At 34.7% G+C, this 24,515-nt stretch overlaps 1 protein-coding gene across 4 annotated transcripts in view; it reads right to left on the reverse strand.

Annotated features, from left to right (window-relative positions):
* Nucleotides 1-2: 2 nt before the first annotated feature.
* The window catches only part of LOC106164644 (nuclear factor 1 A-type), a 35,354-nt gene continuing 10,841 nt past the window's right edge, over nucleotides 3-24,515 (reverse strand). For 3 of the 4 annotated variants that reach the window (XM_087015928.1, XM_087015918.1, XM_087015901.1), the window contains exons 2-13: nucleotides 23,126-23,281; nucleotides 21,333-21,708; nucleotides 20,393-20,443; nucleotides 19,056-19,148; nucleotides 13,361-13,681; nucleotides 11,996-12,199; nucleotides 11,336-11,457; nucleotides 10,861-11,014; nucleotides 10,365-10,534; nucleotides 5,787-5,825; nucleotides 5,007-5,229; nucleotides 3-4,788 (exon numbers count right to left, since the gene is read on the reverse strand). In XM_087015928.1, coding sequence (XP_086872054.1) covers nucleotides 4,700-4,788; nucleotides 5,007-5,229; nucleotides 5,787-5,825; nucleotides 10,365-10,534; nucleotides 10,861-11,014; nucleotides 11,336-11,457; nucleotides 11,996-12,199; nucleotides 13,361-13,681; nucleotides 19,056-19,148; nucleotides 20,393-20,443; nucleotides 21,333-21,708; nucleotides 23,126-23,281 — 1,998 coding nt within the window. In that variant the 3' untranslated portion in view covers nucleotides 3-4,699. The remainder of the gene's footprint in view (nucleotides 4,789-5,006; nucleotides 5,230-5,786; nucleotides 5,826-10,364; nucleotides 10,535-10,860; nucleotides 11,015-11,335; nucleotides 11,458-11,995; nucleotides 12,200-13,360; nucleotides 13,682-19,055; nucleotides 19,149-20,392; nucleotides 20,444-21,332; nucleotides 21,709-23,125; nucleotides 23,282-24,515) is intronic. The other variant, XM_013542620.3, reaches the window with a different exon arrangement.

Genomic DNA, 24,515 nt, shown 5'->3' on the forward strand with positions numbered 1-24,515 from the left:
GCTTTGCAAACTAAACAGTCAATTTATTCCTCACGAGATGTATACAATTTTTCCTTGAAGTTGTGCAGAGCACAAGCAATATACACAAACATATTCATATGGCTTCAACAGTCTGCACATCTTTTCTTCAGATTTGCAGTCAATAAATTAAATAGATGTATGTATGTATGTTTACAAACTTATATACACTTGCTTCATGTTACATAAAAACTAAAGAAAGAGAGGTATATTGCCACCTGCAAATTTATTTTATGAAGCCCTCTGTAACCAGTGACATGGATAGAGCCAAACAGACCAAGGAATATTCCTATGTTATCAAAAAAAAAAGAAAAAAAATTGACAATTGAATCAAATTGAATTTTCCACACCCAAAATACATCCTGTGTTTATTTAGCCTTAACATACATAATAACTAATCACAGAATCAAGAGGATGAATTCCTGGATCATTTAAGTAAATTTTTGGGTGTCTCTCCCTATAGAATAACCAAAAACTGGGCAATTTAGCCTTCTCATTCCATCCATGCCACTTGAAATGAAGCTCATGCCAAAATCTACGAGCATCAGCAGTTTTGTCACACAGGTAAACCAGCAGAGAGAAATTTGGCACAAAGGAATCCTGGGGCACTTCACAGGGCACTGACCCCCATCACCTTTACACTGGCCAGCAGCAACATGGGGGTGCAATTACGCGGAGTGCCCTCAGTCCAGCAGACTATCAAACTGCAGTATAATAACAACTGCCCTGCACAAAACAACTTGCTACACCCAACACTATCTACTACAAGAATGTTCTACCAGGTAGAATCGACAGTCTAGACACTTTACAACACTCTCTGCTCAATTTACAGACATGGTCATTATAATATTCACTTTCTGTACTGTTTCAGTGACTTCAAGCTGTAAGGAGGTCCAAATATCCAGTCTAAAACACTATTTCATATTTTATATATTCACTGTTGTGCTAGTGTGTTTGTTGAATTTTGGAAAAAAAAATAGGTATGCCAGAGTCAAACAAATCAGATTAGCTTTGGTTGATTTTTAGTGCTCAGCATTTTTCTGATGCACTGTAACGGTAAACTAGTTAAAATAATCAACATTTCTTATGGCCATCTACTTGGAGTCACCATGCTGTATAATATTTTCTAAAGCCTTAACTTCAAACAAATCATAAGCTTATTTCAGAGCTCTGATAGTGACTTGTTTTCCTACACCATAAGCAATACATCTTAGCTACAAGTGGCAAAATACCTCTCCTTCTTTTCCTCACTGAATAATGATAATAACTAAAACTGTACAGCCAAGCACCCATGGTGCATAATTACCCAAACATCTGGTAGGAAAAGGACGAGTGCTCTAGAGGGTACTCTTCCTGACCAAAAAATAGCACCACAGGAAAAAAAAAACACTATCTAAAACTGCCCTCCAGTGGTGCGGCTGATCAAAAACATTCAAGCAGATACTACTCTCAAGTATTTCAGTATCTTTTCAGCATCATTACCTTTACTCAGGAAAGAATAAAAAACACCCCCTTCCCTCCAAGATCTTTATAAGGAGCAAATCCTTTGTAATATTTGTCCTAACATGCCTTTTTTATCTTGGACATTAAATTCTCATTTTTCTTTTAAGACACCATTTTCATGTGCTCTCTTTTTTTTTTAAGTAATTTTTTCTTGACAATAAGTCTTCACCCGCACACAAAGGTGAGTGCAGTCAGAACATGGATTCAATAAAAGCATTTGTTTAGCTATCAGATCCAAGAGATTAAATGCTCCTTTTCAATCCATTGAGTTGACAACAAAGGAAGCATGTTCTTCAAAATATCTTAATACCAAAAATCACAGCCCAACAAACAACATGCTTCCTTGTTGCCTACAGGTCCTACCCTCTAGAGCACCTTACACTCTTTCTCCAACTGAACCCTTTAATTCCAAGGGATACATTAAAACTGACATAAAAAGTGCTTCAATGTTAATTTAAAGTAACAATTCAATGTTGAAGTATATCTGTTAAAATCTGTTAAAGCGAGAAGTGGATCTGAAACTGAACTACAAATTGATCCCAGCTAAATGAGGGAGAAAAAGGCATCCTTTTCACCAAATCACTTTTTTAAACAAAATATGCAAGGCTTGGTTACAAATAATACATATTCACAAAGTTTGTCCATATAATATTATATATATATATATATTAACAAAATGCCCAGTGATAAATGATCTGTTATCCATGTACATAACACTCATGTAAAGGAAGACAACAAATATAAGTGTCGAAATAACATATGTGAAATAATGATGTATGATAAATATAACAATCTACATGAATATTAAAATCATCTAACAAAGTATTAATTTTCAAAAATACAACTGAAATATATCCCAACTTTGGCCTAGTCTCCAAACAGTCCTTAACTCAGCAGTCTTGTGCATTATTCTGGATGAACAAAATTTTAATATTTTCTCAAAAATGTATTTATCTCAAAGTTTCAAACCAAAAACTTACTATACAACTAAAGATTTGTTTCTTTCAAAGAAGGATGCAAAAGTAGAAATCAAAAAACCTCATCATCTCATTGCAAATATCAACATACAAGTAATTCAAACCATACAGCAAACCTATAGGATACAATGTTGCATAGCTAATTGTATGAAATGTACAGTGCATAAAAATAACTTAACAAATATGATAATATCTGTAATAATGTCAACTCTACTCTACTCTTTGGATTCTGCAGCTCTTTCTCCCTGCAATTTATTTCAGACATTTACTGACACACGCGAAATATCTAAACTTTACATAGGTGAATGAACAAAAAATGGGATACATGGTTACTACTAGGTGTCAGCCCATGGTCTTAAGCTGTTGTCAACATCTACAAGATGTCTGTACATCAGTTCTAGGTTGGAACCATGATACACTGGATATAAAATGTGGCATCTTTCTTTTATGCCTGCCTTTCGGATAAAAATTGTCCATTATTTTGACAGCTTCACTTGACTGTAATTAAGGCCTAGAGTCTTTTGTTATATGCGTTATTACTACGGTTGCTAGAGGAGCAATATCGTCATATTGAATTCACTTATAAAAAAATGATTGGCTAAATGACAATTTTGGAGCTCAATTATTTCTACCAAAATGACTAAATTCCAACAAAAAAGTATCACATCAAAACAAAAATGAACAGCATTTGGTCATTTTTCTAATACTATAACATTTTCATGAATGTGCTTGCTCTTAAAATATTTTTAATAAAAATAAATACTCAGTGTTAATATGGAGATTCCATCAAACTGATAGATAAATTCATCATCAGGTTGAATGTCTTAGTAATAAGTTACTTACAATTGTTTTCTTTTTGTTTTTTTCGATAATATTTTTCTATCCTTAATGTATGGTCAAAATTGTGGAATATTCTGTGATAAACATTAAAGATGAACTACAGGTGTACAACTACCATAACAGATCAAGTGGGAAAAAAACAAAAGTTCATAATGGATAAGGGAAAGCCTTTGAAATATGCGACAGTTTCCTATCCAGTTTATCATGGATCCTAGGTTCTTGGCAAAGATAGCATGTCCAGCCTACAGTGTATTGTCTTCTTTATGGACACATGTTAGATCAATTTTATTGTTTAACAGAAATTATAAAAGCAAGCTATAACACAGCATGAAGAAAATACCATCCTTTGTAGCAATGTTGCAGTACAAAATAAAAATGATGAAAAAAAACAAAGCTTTCATATAAGCAATGGATTGTACCTTTTCTTTGTATAACTGTATTAGAATTTTATGTACATACTAATATAATGTGTCATGGCAATGTGGAAGGATCAAAAGTTGACTTTGGCAACAGTAGTTCGGCAAAAGGATGATTTTTTAAGTGCACAAAGAAAATATGTGACATAATAAGATATTAATAACATGTTGATACACAGTAATACAGTTAGCACAATGAACATTATATATCATATAAACTTTATAAATGCTGATAAATAGAAGTTACATAATAAACTACATGCCATTGTAAGAACTAGTAGCATTCTTTTTACCTTTCAGCTCAGATATACAACCATCAAATATTGAAAACATGACAGAATTGCACCAAGGAATGAGAATCAAAATAATAATCAAATCTTACCTAGATGGCAATAATTACAGTGTATATGATATACATGAGCATACAAATTCTAAGTAGTGCTATTCCCTTTGTGGTACAAAGAGCAGAGGAGAACTATGTTATTGCTATCATGCATGGCCTATAATATGGTTTAACCCATCACCATTGGACCATGTTCTCTGCTATCTCTTTGACCAAAATTCCAAATTTCCTCTTGCTGAATGTGTCATCTTTTGTGTTGTAATGACTGTCATTTTTTTCTTTGAAGAACAGCAAAGAGATGAAACCTTCGATCACCCACAAATTTCATATCACATATAGGCCTGAATCAACAGTATCACATGATAAAGGTGATAATTCATCCTCTTATCTCCATCTCTCTCTCATTTTAGCTTGTACGTTAATTATGCTTAATAATTGTTTTTTCTTTTTGCTTTTTTTTTTACTTCAATGCAAGTTTTGATTCCTTTCGTAAGTCTGAAACTGAGCATTTAAAACTTTCCCATTCCTCTGGCAAGACCTTAGCCCCTGCTTTTCCCCCTTCTCTGATTTCACAGGTCAATTTCCTACCAGCTCATCTATCATTAAGATTCCTGTTTGTTTGGTGAAGAGGGAGTATGGTTATTATTCTGTTGTTCTACTGGGTCATTGTTGTGAACACCATAAAATCTCTCTGGAAGACAATGTATGCAGAAATATTAAATCTCATGCAGAAAAAAAGTATAAGACACTATAGCTAATATCCTGAAGACATTCCCTCCAAACAGTAATTGGGACACTGCAACAATATCCATATGACCATATGATAAAAGACCAAAAGAATACATTTCAATTTTTGATACCCTCTCCCTTATACTACTAGTATTTTGTAGCATAACCCCAAAGTCTTACCTAGTAAAGATTCATCTGGATTGACCCCAGGCATGAGTCCTGCCATCATGTTGTAGTCAATGCTCTCATCTAACCCAATGAAGGGTGTGGTCCAGCGTGGAATGGGCGTGGACCTGGGCGTGGTCCTTGGGGTGACCACAGGGGAGGCTATAAGACTCAGTGTGGTAGGGCTGATCACACCACTGATGGCGTTCACAGGACTGACACTGGGGTAATTGAAAACCTGAAATGTGTCAAATAATGTCTGAAATACTTGTAACAAGCAGAGACATAAACTTGAATTTCTTAATTATCACTGTATAAACAGTTTTGAATGGTGTATTGCATTTTAGCTTGTGGTCATTTCAATTACAAATTTTGATACAAATTTGGACCTGCTCCAAAGTTTACAAGCAATCATATAAGTGAACAATAACTGGACAATGCCACCTAAAAAAAAGTAAAAATATTAACTTGGAATAAAAGTTTAAGGATTTTGAAATGTTAAGAAACATCAAAAATACAACTAATAAAACAAAAAATAAATAAATAAATAAATAAACCTCAATGATTCAACATAAAAAAATTATTTCTATTAAGTAACTGTTTGTGAAAAATACAACAGAGTTAAGTGAAACAGCCAAGTTTCACATTTGTCACAAGAGCATCATCAGTTAACTTAATTTCTTGATTAAGTGATTACCATCGCTAAAACTTTATTAAATACAAAATCTCAGAATCATGAACAATCTAATAGAGAACTGAGTTATGGTAACGTAATTAAACATGAATCACACTCACAGAGCCCCACATTGGTGGCAGTGGTTTAAAGAGAAAGTCCTAAAATATAGACATTCTAATATGAGGTTCTTCAGACCAGGAAACTTCCTGATAGGAAAAATGCTTCATAGACATGATGACAACTCTTATATCCTGGTTTAATAATAGGAATAGGATGTGGAATACATTTATAGAAAAACATAAGGGCATGTAAAGAGCCTCCAAAATTCCAAAGTACCCAAAAGATACCTAATTTTTTCATTTTTTCTGCTGTTTTTCTTTCTAAACGCTAAAAGCCATAAACACTCATGATTCTCCCTCTCTTAGAACATTTAATAATATAACCCCTCTTTGGAAAAATATAATGAAATACTTTAAAATTAAACAGACAATAGAAGAAGTTAGTCAGAAGCACAAGTGGACAGAAACATATACAAGTACAGCACCAAAGACACTATTACACCTTCAATTAAACAGCACCCTCCCATGCAATAATGAGGGATGTCTGGCTATAAATTCTAGGAAATTCCATAAGCTATATGGAGATGGATAATCAGATTTTCCCAGTAACAAGCTGGACATCGTTTAATATTGATCCAGTCTGGACTTCCCACCAGAACATCAATACCCAGCCTTCACTCAACCCACAAGCTCCTGCTCCTTTCCTACGGGGAGTTGGGGGAACACGGTGAGCCTGGGAAATGGCATACTGAACAAAGTTCCCTCCTCTCCTCTCCTCAGGACAATGCAATTTGTTAAGTTGCACAGTTGAGATCTCCAGAGAAACTTCCTGCCCTGTTCAACAAGAGTACCACTGTCTGAGAAATGGCACTGAAGGCATGACAAGTAACAGTACATGATGTCAATATTCTGTTTTTCTCACCCAAAACAATTCTGAAATGTGTTTTTTACAAGTTCAATTTTACACATGGTTAGATCCACTCAACAACTTGGGAGCACTTTTTCTCACTTGAATGTGCTCAAAATGTTAAGTGTCAACAGTAGATCTCACAAGATATAGTATTAAGAAAAACTAAAACTGATTTCTTCAAATTTTTTTAGTCTGCCAGTAACTACTGCTCAGACACCTTTTTTAATAATAACTTCCTGAGTTAGCAAACGCAACTCTGTATACAGCTTATTTTCACCCCGCTTACTTCAAAATATATTTCCTCTAATTCTATTCCCACTAAAGACATTATAAAATGTTTCCATGCCAATTTGGCTGGACTAATTCAGATAACATTTAGTTTCCATTTTTATCTGATCAAGAACCAGCGGAGGGTTCAACGCGCATTTTGTCCAAATTAGTCTCATCTCCAAAGACCAAATCTGCCATAGACCAACTGCATTAGCCCTCTAGCCATCAGCTGACAAAATCAACCCTTTCATATTTATTTGATTGTTGCGGCAACCTGATCAGATTAAACAATTTCACAATACCATCATTTGCACCAACAGACAACTACTTAAAGATTTTTTTACCCTCAAAGCAATTAGTTTGAGAGATTAGCTCTTGCCTAATAAAATCCTGTGCCCAACCTTTTAACCTTTCATGTATAGAGGGATGCCTAAATAAACCCACCAATCAATATACTGTTTGAAGGTAATTTTGATAAAACCGATACAAATTGCTCTCCAGACGGCTGCCTCTGGTCTGCAGGGAGCTGCCCTAAAAATCTATGGGTCAAGCAGGTGGCAGAAAGCTGGCAATTGGTCTTAAATACCATGCTATATTTGAATAACTGTCAGATTAATCTTTTCGGTTCAAGATACCAAAAAAGATGCACTTATCATCAGCAAATAAAAGAAGATATAAGTGATAGCATCAAGCACTGATCTTGAAAGCATATCTGCAATTAAATTATTGATCAAACAATCTTTTTGCTTGGTTTTCTCACTAAAGTGATTTTTGTAAGTTCAGCAAAAAAAAAAAAAAAAATGAATTAATAAACACAAACAATACATCCAGTAAAAGAAAAGTCATCAAATGCCATCACATAGAGATAATTACTGAAAAGAGGTATTTTGTGCAGTTTTTTTTTTTTTTGTTTGTTTTTTTTTTTTTTCACATTCTCAACAGATTTTGATAATATTTGGTACATGAATTGATTTCTTCAGTACATATATAAAAAATAATTAAGTTCCACATAACTTCTATGAGCAAAGACTTTAATTTCTATTTATTGAACACCTGCAGAAAATGGGTGTTTACGGCATAAAATTCAAACGTAAGATTTTATAACTTGAAAAAAAGTGACATAATTAGTGCAAATAAGATGATAATTTGCAGCCATCTGTCTACCAATAACCAAGCATGCACATGTGGTTTTGTGGCCAACCTAAAAACCATGACAGAAAACTTATTTAGCAGTAGTGTGCATATTTGTGGATATAAATAGTGTGAAAATTGTACGCATGATAAAACCACTGTAAAAGACATGATGGTCAGTTATTATTCATAACATCCATCTGCCAAGCCATGTGCCTGAGGTTTTCGAAGATGGATTCCACAATGTGCCTTGTATATGGAGACATTGATGCAATAAAAATAACATTCTCTCTCTCTCTCTCTCTCTCTCTCTCTCTATATATATATATATATATATATATATATATATATATATAAGCATAAATAGAAAATAGAAAAGATGAGATTTGTAAAGATCTGATATTATTAGCATTTTATAATTCTATAGCAACATTTACAGTTCACAAGGCTGCAGTATGGTTTCAGTCCAGGAAGACACAATAGGAGGTAGGAAGTGGCTGTTTTTGGAGGAATCTTCCTTTCACAAAAGTACAACGCAGTGTTAGATTTATAGATCCCTTTCCTTGTTCCACAATATCATGTGTTATTCTTATCTATAAATATTTGATGGGTGAAAAAAAAACATTCATCACTTGTGCTAATAGCTATTCAGTACTTTTTTTATTCAGTGTTTTATTTTTTATGAAAACATTATTAAAGACTTTTATCAAAAGTATTTATGTGACCGATGTGCAACATGCTAATTATTAAATCTGTTCACTTCTAACTTCACTCTCTCTAGACAGATTTAGCACTTGTAACAATCCATCTTAATATATCATATGGCGCCCTTGGTGAAAATGTCATCATTAGTATGTTCTCATTGTTCTCTTTCCTTCCCTTATCTCAAGGCCTCAGGTACTTCCTTTTTAATAACATAACCTGCTTCTTTTAAATATCCCCTTAAACTGTGAACTAAGAGGTAAATAGACCTTGAATGTTACTAGTTAGAAATATATGGAAAGGCACAATGTCAGAAAGAACTGTTATTTACCATTTTAAAATTCCTTGTGAGCTTGCAATTGATTTATTAGTAGAAAATTTTAAAGCAACAGTTTCAACAGCGGACTTAGCCACAATTTTTCATAGTTTTGAATTATATATTTATATTCATATATCTAGTTGAGCAGTACTATTAAATATTTAAACTTAAGTGCCTCCAAAATGAACCTAGATGCATTGAAACAAATGTGATATTTCAAACTACAGCATATAAGCCCAATCATCAATGTATAATTTGATATCACTTGCATGTTTGACAGCGCAAAATGCTATTTGTGAGATTAATCATTTTCACAACAATGAGTTACATATCCATTTCCAAGTATTAATAATTACCCTTGTTCTTTTTCCAAGAAAAAGAAATCAATTACAATACCATTTCAATAAGACAAATATTATATAAGTTGTATGACATCCTGTACCGAAGCAAGATCACTTCAGATTGGTACCTTGTTAGCACATACAATATGATGCAGTATCACAGCCATACTAATACTGCCACAGGGTCCACAAGTTTGCGAACTTCAAGCTAACACACATTACTGTCAGGAATACAAAGTCTGGACATGTGTCGCACACACAATCCTAATTAGCTGTAAGTTACCATCATACATGCCATACCTTTCCGACAACACATTTACACTGAACAGGTGGAACAATGAACAGATGTCAAGTTGCATCGTTTGGCATAGCACACGCACATACAGCACGTGTCTCGGTGACCATCCATGAAGGGTCAAAGGTATAGAGATATTTCAACAACTTAGTACAGAGATATCTATAGGGTGACAACTGGCAGCTGTGGCAATATGGTTAGGCTGGGCTCACCTCCAGTGACACTAAAAATTGTTGCTGTGCATAAACAACATGGTGAACTATTTGTATTAGATTGCCTTCAGTTAAAAACACAGCTACACATCTCTACTACTCACTGATGGCAGAAGTCTGTGTCTTTTGAAAGCAGGAAGAGAAATTCCCCAAAGCCTATTTCTATACTCTTAATGAAAGTCAAATGATGAAAAATACTGAACAGCATTTTGAACTGAACCTGTCAAAACTAAAAATAACATTCAGTGGCGGGATACAGAAAAAAAATATATTGCCATTGCCTTATACTGTTGTCAAGCTTGCTTATGAAAAGATGGAATGAGCTCCTCCTAAAAGATCAACCATCACGCATATGGACATTGCATAACCTGCAGACTGTATCAGCCTGCTAATCCTGGATTGAGAATTATTATAAATCATTTCTCAGACCCCTCTTATTAAACTCCAGCTCTACTTACTTGTGAAGGATGAGGCTGAATATGTGCAAAAGCATGCTCTGGTCGGAAGCTGAATGGGCTGTTCATGATACTGCGACTGATTGGTGGGGTGTTGGGGGTGCTGGAGGTGCCGCTAAATGATGTGGTTATTGTACTTAATGAGGTCGATGTGGAAGTACTGCTGGTTCCTCCTGAAAGATGACATGTATTGGATCTTAAGAGATATTCATTATCAACTTCAACTTGAGAGTGAGGTGTTTTAAAACTTAACCCACAGCTTTTATGTTGTATTTACAATAAATGTACTGCCAGTACAATAATTATCAAAACAATGAAATCAAAACATCATGCATATTACAGTTTTTGTTATGTACTGTAAATATCTTAAGAGATGTAGATAAGTTTTCCTTTTCTACATAAGAGGGGGGATCTTTTTCTTAATTTCATTCAAGTAACATATGCAACTGTAGGCCTATGAATATTATTAAGCACAAATATATCAGTCTCCAGCACCCACCTCCAGGCTGCACTGAACTCTGACCATCTGCTGTCCTTATAGCCACAGGCCTGGCCACTGGAGGGGGAGGGGGAGGGGGCAACATCCCCGGGGTGTAGAAGTGGGGGAGTTTGTTGGGACTCTTCAAGGAGGCTTGGGGTGGTGAACTGTTGGCCTAGAAAAAAATTAATATTTCATCATTATGAGATTTGATCATTTTCAAAATTAATGATACAGATACTGCTTAACATTTTGTAAGTTAAATTTTTTTCTGACCCCAGAATTCAAAACTATGGCCAGAAAATTGTAGTAATTTTTTTTTTTTTTTTTTGAACTGCCAAAGTGTCTATTTCAATGAAGGTTGTATCATGAAATTGAAATCGAATTTAAAGACAACCCGTGTTAAATACTTCTACTCATAGCTGTATATATGGCTCCAGAAAACGGTTTAAACCAATTTCCCAATCACAGCAAAAAGTAATGCAATTCAGCTGACCTGATTTTGTGCAGTATGGGTCTCCTGACACACCAAGTTGACAAAATCAGTTAAAGTATCACTGTTTTGTTGACTGAACTTTAAGTTTCCACTCTGAGGCATTGGCATAGGCCTCATACCACCTGAAACAATAAAAGGATCTAATAAGGCATGCAGAAAGGTATCCCTGCACCCAAGGCACAGCTTCTATTCTATTTTTTTTACATTTAAATTTTATTTGAGGCTACAGAAAATAAAATTTTGCAAATCTCATATAAAACCACTGCTTCTGTCCTCTTATTAAAATGCACTAAGAAATGAATAGGTATTTACCTCTATGTAAACCATTTTCATTCAAATTTTGATTACAACTTCAAGTTTGTTAAAATGAGAATCTCATTTCAGTGAAAATTATTTAGCAAACCTTCAAAGTTTGCCAATATTGTTTACATAATATCTCATTAACCCGGTCAAATTAAGAAACATAACAACACGCATTCACATAAATTGTTTCCTCCCCGAGTCACATGGCCGCCATTAAACCAACAGAGGCTCAAAACCAGCCTCATCATTGAAAAAAAAAACGCTACACATTAACCGACACAAGTCACGTCGCAACGAAATTTAAAGGAAAAAATTCTGCTGTTTGGTGCTGAATTTTCAAGTAATCCCAGTACATGCCTTGTCCACGGGCGGGATGAGTTTGCTGCTGTGCCTGCACACCTGGTGTGTGGTTGCTCATGGGTCTCGGTGGGGTTGGCACGTGAGGTGGCTGAGTAGCCGAGGAAACAGCAGTGAAACTACTCCCACCGCCTCCATCTGCTTTCATATTTCCAGAGTGGATCACATGGGGGGAGTGCATAGCAGGACTGTGCGTCATGGTGCCTGAAGTGAAAAGAAAGGGGAAAAAATAATCAATACAAATAATTTGAAATGTTTTTGAGATAAAAAAAGAATCCTTCAAACACATCTATTTTAGACTGAAAAAAACTTGTAACCAAAGCCTCAAAAATATGGGATCCATATGTTTAAATTTTGTCCTGGAGCACAAAAAAAATACATGTCACCCCTCCATTAATTTTACTTTTCTTTCCCTGGACTCCACATATCTAGGTCTTATTGATACATCTTTCCTAGACAGACAGGAGCAATATTTGCCATTGCTAATAAAAACTAAAATAGCCCATAATGAGAAGATGAACATTAAGATATGTGCCTTCATTCCAGTGAATAGAACTGCCTTATCAAATGCACCACATTTGAGGGAAAACTTGTGATGGATAAACTTGTGTAATTAGCAAGGCAATGATAAAAGAGATTCTAAAAGCTAACCTGTATGTACTGCCTGAGTTTCAAAACTCAGAAGCAGAACAAGGCAACAGGGTTTGACATCAACCCATCAATTTAGGGTCCCTCATCAACTATGAAAAGGCTCTGAACATGGACAAATAATGCAACAGGAGACCACAAAAAAGTTGAATCTAATCACACTAGGAAATGGAAAGCACTTCATTAATCAGTCTAAAGACACACCATTGGCCCCTATCCACCAGATCAATGGTCAGTCCAAAGTTTTCTTATGGAAGAGCAAATTAAACAGATAGCCAGCATAAGATGTAGACGAGTACAGGATAATATTAAAGTACATCACTTGTAATGAGAGAAAGAGAGAGAGAGAGAGAGAGAGGAAAAGAAATGTGATGTAACATACTGGCCATCTATTGATGACATGACATCCCAGGTTGATGAAAAATAGTTTTAAGAGAAGCAGTAAAAAAGCGATCTATTATAACCAAACATTTCCCTGTTCAAGGTTGTTGTGTACATTTTGCAACATTTCTAGTATGCTGACAACAATATTTAACACCAAATGCCAAAGTTGACATTTCATAAAGATTGCAAAGCCTGCATTCCAATGTTTAGTTGTAGTACCAGCTATAAACCACTTCCTATTCCCTACCAGACATGATTATTAAAACACCTTACAACTTCTTGCAAGAAAACACAATATTGCACACCAATTTTTAAGGGAAAAACATTACTTACCCGGGTCAATACTATGATCGCTATGCCAGCTCCCAGTCTGGCTAGCAGGGGATTTCCCGTAGATGTTCATGTTCTCGTTCTCATCCCCCATACTTTCTACTTCATCATCGACTGACGACATGGAGTTTGCAAATCTTTGCCGTTTTGTCCGTGACGGACTTAATGCTGGCTGTCCATTGGGCAGTCTTCTCATCCCCGCCACTGCTGGGGACATCAGCTGAGAACTCATGCTAAAGTTCTGGTAATAGCTGGGTGTCTCCATCTGTCCAGGGAGACTGAGAGGTGGAGGCTTACCACTGGAGTTGGGATCCACAATTGATGCTAAAAATGTTCAATAAGCAACTTTAAGCTAAGCAACTAAAAAATTCCTTTAAAACTTTTAAAATTCAATAACTTTTAAGTTTTTGTGCAATTTAAAGTTTGGTTTATCATTTATTCATAAAAAAAATTTTCAAAAATTCAAAAAAGATTTTTTTTTGTCTTGTATTGCTCAGTGTAACCATTGTAGTCAGCATGTAGTTCTGTCAAACACTATTTTTATTGTTGTTTTCATCAACACGCTATCTGAGCTTCATATACGTACAGCAAGGCATGCCTAAATTGCAAACATTCATTGGCCTCTTTGAAACCCTGACCCTATCTCAGCCACAGATAGCTAGTGTTTTGCTTCAGGTATCCAAACTATTTTCCACCTGCCAATTTGTGCCTGACCCAACTACCACCACTTAACAAGGCTTCATATGCAGCTCAAATAATCTAACAAATGGTCAAGGCTTTAATTGTATTTATGCACAGTTACTGAAGTCAAACAATTATTATTACAAGACCACCTTATTTTGTAAACAAATATCTGTAGAGGGTTATTCATACAAGTAAAAAAAGTTGTGAGATACTGTTATCTGAGTATTAGAGCACTTAATGTGCAAAGATATTCAGTTCAAATATTTCCAAAATTCAAAATGTGCTTTCATAAAAGCAACAAGGTGTATGTTTCATTAATTTTACCTGTCAGGCAATAAATCAGCGGGTTCTTTGTATTCAATGAGGGAATTACCAATAATAAGTACTGGGATCATACATTTTTAATTCTCTATTTGTCTTTTGTTGCTTTCAATTTGTCTGGTCACATTAAACCATAATTAAGTAATCATTCCTGACCTGCAGTTTCGTGTTACTACTGCTTAAATCAACTGCTAAGTCTGTCTGAAAACACGCCAAATGTGTGGTATTGCGAAGATTATGTAGGGCTTGACCCCACATTGATCTAAAATGTAATCCACATAAGGTTTCAAAACCGAATAAATTGGATTAAAACAATAAGGCACCTTTCCATCAAAACTAACTAGGCAACTTTTTCCAGAAATAAGTAAAAAAAAAATCATATGAAAATTAGGAACAGTTACAATTAACTATAAAGTATTATAGGGGTCTTTTATTCAAGAAAATACTTCCCGGTTTGTAAGACAGCATTTCCTTTTCCATAGCCAGTCTTCAATGGTTGGTAATGCACTTGTAACAAATATCATTTTACTAGCAGAACAATTTTTGTCTTTTAGCCGGGGCTTTATGAAGTGAGCTAGCTTTTTCTCCTCTTGCTCTATTTATCTGTCTGCTTTCTTATCTCTTCCCAATTATTTCCACAAGCCCTTAAAGAAACAACAGTGTTATTTCATACCACAGAATTATCACTTTTGAAAAGTCTCATTCTCTGAGTAAAAAAAAACCCTCCCCCCTCCCCCTCCCCACTAGGCAGGTAATCAGTAATCTTCCCCTGCAAGTTGGAAGAGATAGATGCTTGTGGAAGGTCAGGCCCAGACAGTAAATAAATATGATTCCCAATATGTAGGCTTGATAATGGGTTTAGTTTACACTGCTGTTGGAACCCCCAATGGTTGTAGCTGTACATCTTACCAGTCTGTTTTGGCAGCAGACTATTTGCCCGACTTGGATGAGGTTAAAGAAAGCCTATTACCAGTTTGCAAGTATTACCCTTCATAAAACAATCTATAAAATGAGTACAAGAACTTCCATTTTCACTGCTTTTTTGATAGGTACCAGAAAATATTAAATATCTTTTTTTTACACCAAAGACAGTGAGGTAGATGATAGTGTGTCTATAACAAGACCTGACTAAACACATTTTCCTCCCACACGAAAGTCTCAACTCAACTGCACACAGCCATTTTAGGTAGCTACGATGTAGATGCTGTAATTTACCATGTCGCACTTCAAACACGTACTTCCAAATCAACTGCATATGCACAAGACTGGGATGGTTCTGAATGTTATTTACTTTTGAGCAAAAAAACAGGTTGCAAATTTACAAAAACAGGAGTACAGAAAAACTCTTGCTGCAAGCATTTTTCTTCAACCAATCAAACCCAGAGAAAAAAATTTCCATGCAGGGTAACGTAATTATACAACAACCTTCTCCGTCTCTCTCAGCATTGGTTTTATTTTGCCACAGTTTGAAACGCTGATTCAATTTTGTTTGTACCTGTCGAAATAAGGTGACAGGGCCCACAAAATTAACATACTACCTCATTCTGATGAGGGAAGAAACAAGAACAATTAGTTTCCCATGTACTGAGAAAACATGTAACCAAACATAAATTGAGGCAAATTATCTTTCTTGGGCTTTTAACTCTAAAAAATTAAGTGCAAGTGAAATATAAGACACAAGATCAGCATTAACTGCATTCCATGTTTCCCAAACAACAACTAAGTCTCAGCATATGAGATTGGTTAGACTGAAATGAGCTGACAATGGAATGCAGATCTTATTGCCTTTTTCATAAAAAAACTTGTAAACTAAAACCCTAGAAAAACCTAAGGCCTTTTGTCTTCACCAGACAAAAGTAAAAGACATAACAATAATAATATTAAGCTTCTTGCGTTCTATTTTTTTTTTCTTTTTTGCCTATGCTCAACATTTCTCCACAATCTTTTAGAAGCTTATTTTATTCAAAACTCACTACAAAACCTATCCACTAATATGACTGAAATGTAAGTTCTATTTTCCAACTTTCTACCAAATGATACACATTAATTTCATCCTAAATTTCTAATGAACTATTCTGAATTACTGGAGTTTTACTACTTCCAATATAACTTCATTTCTGGTTTATCATGTTATAGCTTTCATTCTATCTATGTAGGATGTAGTAAGGTTTTTTGGAAGTTCTCCTCAATGTCATTCCGCAATTTCAAAAGTGAACAACCACAAAAATCTAGCTTTTATATTAATTGCTTCACTTGTAACATTATCTTACTGAATTTAAATCTTTCTTGTCGTGAATCCATTTGTTAACATTTTTAAATGATTGTCAAATCTTACAGAAAGTAACCACAAAACAGATGGCTGGTAGTTGAAAAGATCTTTTCACAGAATAGTTGAACCACAAGTTGCAAAACTGATAATTTTTTTTTTCTTTTTTTTTCCTTTACTTTTTAGATACATGACATGTTATTTATGTGGTCTTTTCTAAGAATTTTGATGCATTTTTATTTGGTGCTATTCAAGACTTGTAATTCATCTTGCACATGCCTTTTCTTGCCTGCCCATTTTTTTTATTTTTATACATCCTTTTGTGTATCCTCAGCCTTTTGGTGACCATAAGGCATTTTAAATTGTTAAAAGCCCTTAAAAAGTAGTTCAAGAGGCCAAAACCCTTCTTAATTTGCTTTCAAAACTGTGTGAAAGAATTCCTCTGATACTACATTTTTTCACAAGAACATTGGGGAATACTACAGCAGACAAGACAATACTTATGCACAAACCTTTTTTTTAAATAAAAAGGGTAAAATATTATCTATGACAGGTTTGGAAAAATGGGACAGCAGACTAATTTTAACACTTGGCTCAAATTTCTTTTTCAGGATAACAAAAGTTTTAAATTAAAATTAAAAAAAAAAACATTATTTTTAATTTACATGGAAGGTTATGTCAAGGTTTTAGATTTCTGAACAGCCTCAAGGCTAGAAATAACGTACATAAAAAAATTAAGAGCATCCGCATACGCAAAGCTTGTACAAGGAAATATCATTTATTCCACAATACTCCAAACAATGTGTCTGTGTCAAACCACACCTTGGGGCTAGAGAAAAGTTGTTGTTTCTAGCTTCTGGCGATCCTTCCCAACTACCTTTGTGCCCACGATTAAGTGAACCTTTAACTCAGAGGCCCATCATATAATCACACCTGGATTCTACCTTCATGCGTCAAAGACTAATCACTCATTCTCGGCGGCAACCCTTACCACTGGCACTCCGCACCAAACAGTCATTAAAACAATTGAGATGTCACCCCAAACACAGTTGGCTTCAGGCTACAGTATTCTGATTAAAGAGAATATCATTTTGGGGACTGATCAGAATAGTTAATGGGGTGGACTGAAAGGAAACTCCTTGATCTTTTTTTGTAAGAGGTAACAGTACTGCAAGGTCTGAAAGATGTTAAGGGTGGGCACAAAGAAAATAATGAAAATTTTCTTTTTGTGTTTTATCCTCATAAGCACACCTGGTGAACAAATAAAATGTATATCATAGTACTTTCTCCATTACATTAATTTCTGCAGCGTCACTTCCTCAAGTCTATCCTCGATAAAAAGGAAGAAGACCTCAGCAAAGGGCACAGGTTTTCCTCATTCCAGATCAGTAATATACATTGATGCAACAGCCGTCAGACAATTAGATTTCTGGGCAGTGGTAAATTGATTGGGTTCATCCCACATACAGTCCAGGTCAGTGAAGTGTTAGCAAACGAAGCGTCAAACACAGTTGATTTCAACTAATTACTCTCCCCTGTGGCAAAAACCTCAGTTCAAAGTGTTAAAGAGTGTAATTACTTCGAAATAAGTTTTGTTCCTTTGAGTACAAACTTCATTTTTTTCTTGAGTCTTCTTGACAATACCATCATCACCTCTTGAAAAAAATATTAAAAAAAGGCGAGCAAAGCTAACTTTTTTCTTCTTTACACAATATCCTTGAAAGCATGTTAAATCAGTAAACCAAAGAGTCCACGTCCCCTTTTTTGTTAACTATACATGAATGTTAAACAATTCTGGCACGTAGCAAATAATTAATGTCAATTTTGATTTCTTTCCACCTACTGCTTATCACTTCACTCTTCCACTAAATTATATCTGACAGCAACCTCATATCTATTTGTTAGTGGCAGTCATAAAATGGAGCATTGATATGTACGTAAATATGATGTCAGAAACAGTGGAAGAAAGATCAGTCAGTTATTAATGTGTGTATAAAAGTCTAATGACTGGCAGGATAAGGAAAAGATCATATGCCAATAATTCACTCCAACCAGAAACAAATGAGGTGGGGTCAGCCACAATCACCTACATATGTTTTGAAGCATACTTATGAAAAATAGCAGGAAAATGTGTTATGATAGCGTGGTTAACATGGTAATTTTAGCACCAAGATATAGGAGGAACAAAGATAGCACTGTATCTCTACAATATTTGGTTTCCTTTATGTAATACCAACTTTTCAGAATAAAATCTACTTCAGCCATGTGCTTTTGTTTTTTAGTTATGGTATCTTCTTTCTCTTTATTTACTTTCTTCTCAAGACAAAAATTTTTTTTAATGCAACCATTTATATTCTTACTTTTTCTAATCACCTGTTTTGTGGCACAAATACAAAGTTTGATGTTTCTGAAAATTAATTGACTTACTTCTTGTGATTCTGAGAAGCTCTCTTGCAGAAAATACCCCAGTGGCAGAAATACTGTCATTGCCGGACACGCCAGAATGGATGTTGCCTGGAACTAAACACAAAACCACAATTAATCAAAAACGGAATTTGGAGAACATAAACTCTTAACCTCTTTCTTTTTCAATTTTTGTCTTTTTTTTGTGCCACAAAATAAAAAATCAGGACTTCCTCTTTAAAAAGGGTTTTCAACCACCACCATGGGATGAACAGAGTAAACCTAATGGACACTGTCAACAATTTAGAATATTACATTTCAAGATAATTATTATTTTTATTTCTGTGACAGTTTAAGATTTCTATCACCTCCAGAAGCACCAGTGTGAACAAATATGGCATTCTATTGATCTGCAAAGAGAAGAGTCCATAATCTTATTGGTAATTCTCTATCAGTAAATTTAGGAGTCTAAAGTCAATAAAACACAACAAAGAGAGGGACATAAGATTGCATGCACATCGCTACAAAGCCTCAAACAAACATTTGGAAAGAGAAAGGTCAAAATCCACTTGGGGATCAATGACTCTTCAATAGTTAATATTTGCCTTTTTCCCCTGAACCGTACGGCTCTTTACTTGATTACAAAGCCCACATAGGGTGAGCTTCGGCTCTCAGGAGTCCTGTTCTACTCGATTAACTGGAGAAAACATATTAAATATTACTTTTAGTTCACAGGGTTAAATGCTTTCAGAAAGATTTCTTTCTGTCTTCTTCATTACTTTGACTATTATGGAACTCAGCATGTTGAGTCATCCTACCGCAGAGCCCAGCGACATGTGACCTCAGATGTAATTTACTTTCTGCTGTAACTGTCCCTTCTTTTATCATTAGTTTTGATGGACTATCCATTGTATAGATAGATCTTCTGCCACAATATACAAATGATTAGCTAGATAATCTATAAACTAAGGTCTGTGGACAAATTAGATTGCTCTAGGTCAAGTGTAGGTTAAATCTATTTATTGTTTATATCACATCGACAATGACAGCATGATTTATCAATGCAGCATGCTTGAGCGTGCAGCTCAAATGTCTTCCCTCGCACTGAAGGCTTACATGACTTTTACTCATACTTTAACAAGACAAAAAGAGATATTAATTACACAGGACAGATGTGGAAATAAATAAGGGCATACAAAATTGATTTTAAAAATTTCAAACCATGCAAAAAGAAAGAAAGCAAAAAAGAAGCCAAAACTGAGAGAATGCAAGTCATTTTCTGCTGAATACTTCATGGGGCATGCATCAGGAAGTGGATCAGCAAAAATGAAATCGGAAAAATAGTCGAGATGAAAATATACCTTTTACATCCTGCTCCTCAGCCATATTAAAAACTGTGTAATCTCTTGGAACTAAAATGAGAAAATAAATGAAACCAATACATTTTGTGAAGCATTTATGCATTAGCTGTGCAAAATATAGAAATAAAATGTCAAAAACATTTGTGAACATGTAGATACCTGTCAACTAAAGTGCTTGTGCTTTGCTACAATTAAGCTTTCCCTCATTCAAAAATTTTGCCATAATTGTAATGATAAAAAAATGTTTTTCTTTTTTAAAAAAAACATTAACCGTTCTGTTCTTTTTTGCTACTTCACAAAATTTGGATGACATTTTTAGTCTGATCACTCTGCAAATAAGGGATAATTATTTACGATTACTTTAATACAAAAACATTCTACATAAATGGATGTTTTTGGTCACCAAAACATAATCACACTAATTACAGATTATTTTTTGTGTTGCTAATTCTTGTAATGAGGGGTAATTTCAGAACAACTATGTTACATAAGCTACATAATTATAATTAACTCAGATCAGGATTTATTTTTGGCTGACGAAGAAACAAGTTGGGGAAAATTCTACTAAGGATTTGATGTCACACATCATTAGTTAGGGCCACCTTGCAAAAACTGGGTATCAGAAAAATTGATTTTCCTATGGATAACATGACAAGGAAGTCCTGCCTTTTCAAGCATAAACCCATTTAACCCAACTTAATGCCTGGCAGAACAAGCTTTCATATCAACATTCAAATTGTTTCCTTTATTTTCCTAACTGAAAAGAAAACCATAAAAACATACAAAGTTTCAGTTCATCTAGCATCCACTCTCCCATTTCGAGAACATGTTAAAATAATAAAGTGCGTGACATCAGGACACTAAGTTTCTCCAAACCAGTGCACTTACTACCCATAAAACAATTTCCAACATATAATACAAGGAAAATAAGACAACTTACCATAACTGTGAATAAAGTTGGCCAGATAAAGATCCAATTCCCTCACAGTGACACTTATATGATGTGGGTTGACACACAACTGTGGGTTCATACACTCTGGTGACTTTTCCAGTCTTTCTCCGTCTGTGCTTTCCAGCGGGATAGCTTTGAACAAAATCACCATAACCAAGTCCAGTCGCCATACTTTATCTGCCTGACGAAGGCAGTCAATTCTTCTCATTTTCCCCTTCTGATCGGGGTTACTCATGACACACGATGGAGGTCGTTTCCCTGTAATACTGAGTACAAAATCTTCTCTGTACTCTTGAGTGATGTCCTTTCGTAATTTTGCAAGAAGCCTGGAGGCCCATTTCTGTTTAACTTCAGGTTTTTCACTCTGAAAAAAAAAGTTTAATGTTTTTTTTTTCTGTACAATACCAAATAAGCCATCCAAAAAGATCTAATAGTATTTCATTCATATTTTCTTAAAAATCGCAAAGCAAGCAGAAAGACCAAAAGGACTAAAGCAATTATGGATTTTTCACTTCACAGCAACAAAAATGTTTTCTGGAAGTTGTTAAGAAGCAGGATTTTTTAATGATTACTTTCTTTCATTTCTAAAGGAACCTTATGGTAACATAGTGCTGTATTATTTCTTAGATGTGGAATTTTTTATTGAAGTGGTAAAAATTTTATTTATCAACAGCACAAGTTCTTTCTGCACTGAGCTACAAAATGACATTCAAGACCAATTAAATCAAACTAGTAAAATTTTGGCTTTTAGCTTTAACTTTACAAGTTTATTATAACATAATCAATTACTTTTAAACTATAAATTCTTAAAGCAGTTATCATGAATTTGAAAATTTTTCAAATTTTGTGCAAGTTTGCACACAAAATCATTTCTCTTTTTGCAACTTCATTAATCTGTTATAGAGAGATATACACTTATCACTCATACTTCTTTTGTACGCCGAAAAATTGAGTACTGAAAGCCTTCACTTCTTTAAAGTGGAAAATTAGTGCAATTCATTTAAATGTTTTTTTCACAGACCACTGCTCATTTCTCTTTTTCAGAACCAAAATCTATTAATTTACACTGTCCCATATCAACCTTTAAACCATCTCAAAACAGGTAATCTATTCAATTTTTCACTGTGTGAATGCACAAATCAAATAAGTCCCCTTTCCTAGTTATATCCAAGAGGGTTACTGACATTAAGCTTAGAGAAGACCTACAGCCTATGCAAACTCGGTAAAGGCTTTAAAAAAATAATATTCCCACAAGGCTGATCCAAAAAGTTTCTAAATCTGATTCATTTATGTGCAGTCTTTGTGCTTTAAATGTAACACTCTTCTTTTGTTGCCCAGTTCTCAAATATAATTTAAAAAGCCCATTGGGAAACCTTTGGACCTTGAAATACTTTTACCTAATGTATTAAAGTTCTTGATTCTTTAAAGATATGAAATTCCTAGATGAAACAGAAGAATCTCAAATTTAATCAAGAATGAAAAAGAACTCAAGAGAGCTCTTGTTGAACCAATAAATGGACAGCTAGCCTGAATTTTTCCTTTAAAAACCTGGTAAAAATCTTTTTTAAGTTGTCGAAAGCGTGGTTAAAATTTACGAGTTAAGTAATGTTAAACTACAGTCACCTTTGTCCAATTTTTTTTTTTTCGCATGGTACTCAAAGATATGAAAGTTAAATGTTCAGCCAGAATGTATAATAATTCAAAGATAATCCAAAAGATTTACGTGTCATCTTTTTTCTTCATATTAAAATTAAAATTCTTTCATGTTAACAAACGCTTACCTGTAGTTCCTCCTTAACCCTCCGTTCTTCATCCATAGACATGCGCTTTTCATATTTTTTGTAGTATTTTCTCTTGGCTGCTTGCAGGTTGAACCATGTGTAGGAGAATGCCTTCACATGAGGCAGAAGTGCCTCGATGAAGGGATGAAATTCATCCTGAAAAACGGACATAAATGAAGAAATAACACGTCTTACTATCAATTTAAATTTTACCTGAGCTGAAGGGAAGAGTTTTGATACTAATGATGAGGCTAAAAAATGCCAAAATTTGGACAGATAGTATTTTGCATCAAAAACGATCACATCTCATCAACATGAAATGCAACCTCACCTATGAAATAATCATAATTTTCATTTATAAGACTAAACTTTTTGTCAAATATGAGCTGTACTGTATCTGAATCTATCTAAAATAGTTTAATACTTAAAAATTGACAGCACTTTTTTCTAAAATGTCATTTCCATTCATTTTTTAAAATTCTTTTCCAGTCAAAGAATGTTAACTTTTGTTTGACTTCAAGTGCACCTGGAAACAGTATAACATAGTTATTCTTTTCTATTAGATTTTTTTCTGTTAAAAGCTCTAAAAGAAGAAAAATTGCAATCTGTTCATCTAAAACACTTAAAATATATGGTCTGTATAGACTAATGTCTGTACAGTCTGCTCACTTCTGTCTGGCCTCAGCTCAGGTAAATTGTAAAGGTGAGTCTCAGTGCAACAAAATATTACCCACATGTTCAAGTCAACTGACAGGAAACATTAAGTCTGATTCTATTCAAGTAAATCTTTTCTCAGACACAACTTAATTCCAGGTAAAAAAACTATTCACTTAAACATTCAAAAACCCTGAAACGAAGCATAAAATGACAAAACAATGGTTTCCTACCCCTGCTCTAAATGGATTGTTTCTTACCCCACGCCCCTTTCTGATAACAGAGAGTGTTAACCTCAAGGCATTTGATAGATTTTACCCGTTTCTGCCAGATAGCGTTTCTAAATTGAGAACAATCTGATGCCTGCTGCAATCACTCCAGTTTCACAAACTATCATTGTTAAAATGAAGCAAAAACTGCAGCAATGCCAACTAAATCTAGAGCAAGGTGGTGAAATGACTAATTATACAGTAGAATGAAGCCAAAATGAAATAGAACCCAAGAACTCTGGCCAAAATCACCCCAGCAGTCGTGTACAGTTTCTACTGTATGGTGGTTGAGCCAGGGTCTGTCAAGCAGCACTGGCTGCCAACACACACTTGCTGCCTCCATTGCTACTTCTGTAAACTAAGTGGTGGGAAAGTTGGCCAATTTTCTGATGGCCACATAAATAACTGCCTAGCTCTGCCAAAAACTTGTGCTAAAATGATGAGGCAATCAGTTGCCAGCTCCACTC

Source organism: Lingula anatina, chromosome 1 (assembly GCF_051362555.1).
Source record: "Lingula anatina isolate TDL-2025a chromosome 1, LinAna3.0, whole genome shotgun sequence".
NCBI classification, from domain to species: Eukaryota; Metazoa; Brachiopoda; class Lingulata; order Lingulida; family Lingulidae; genus Lingula; species Lingula anatina.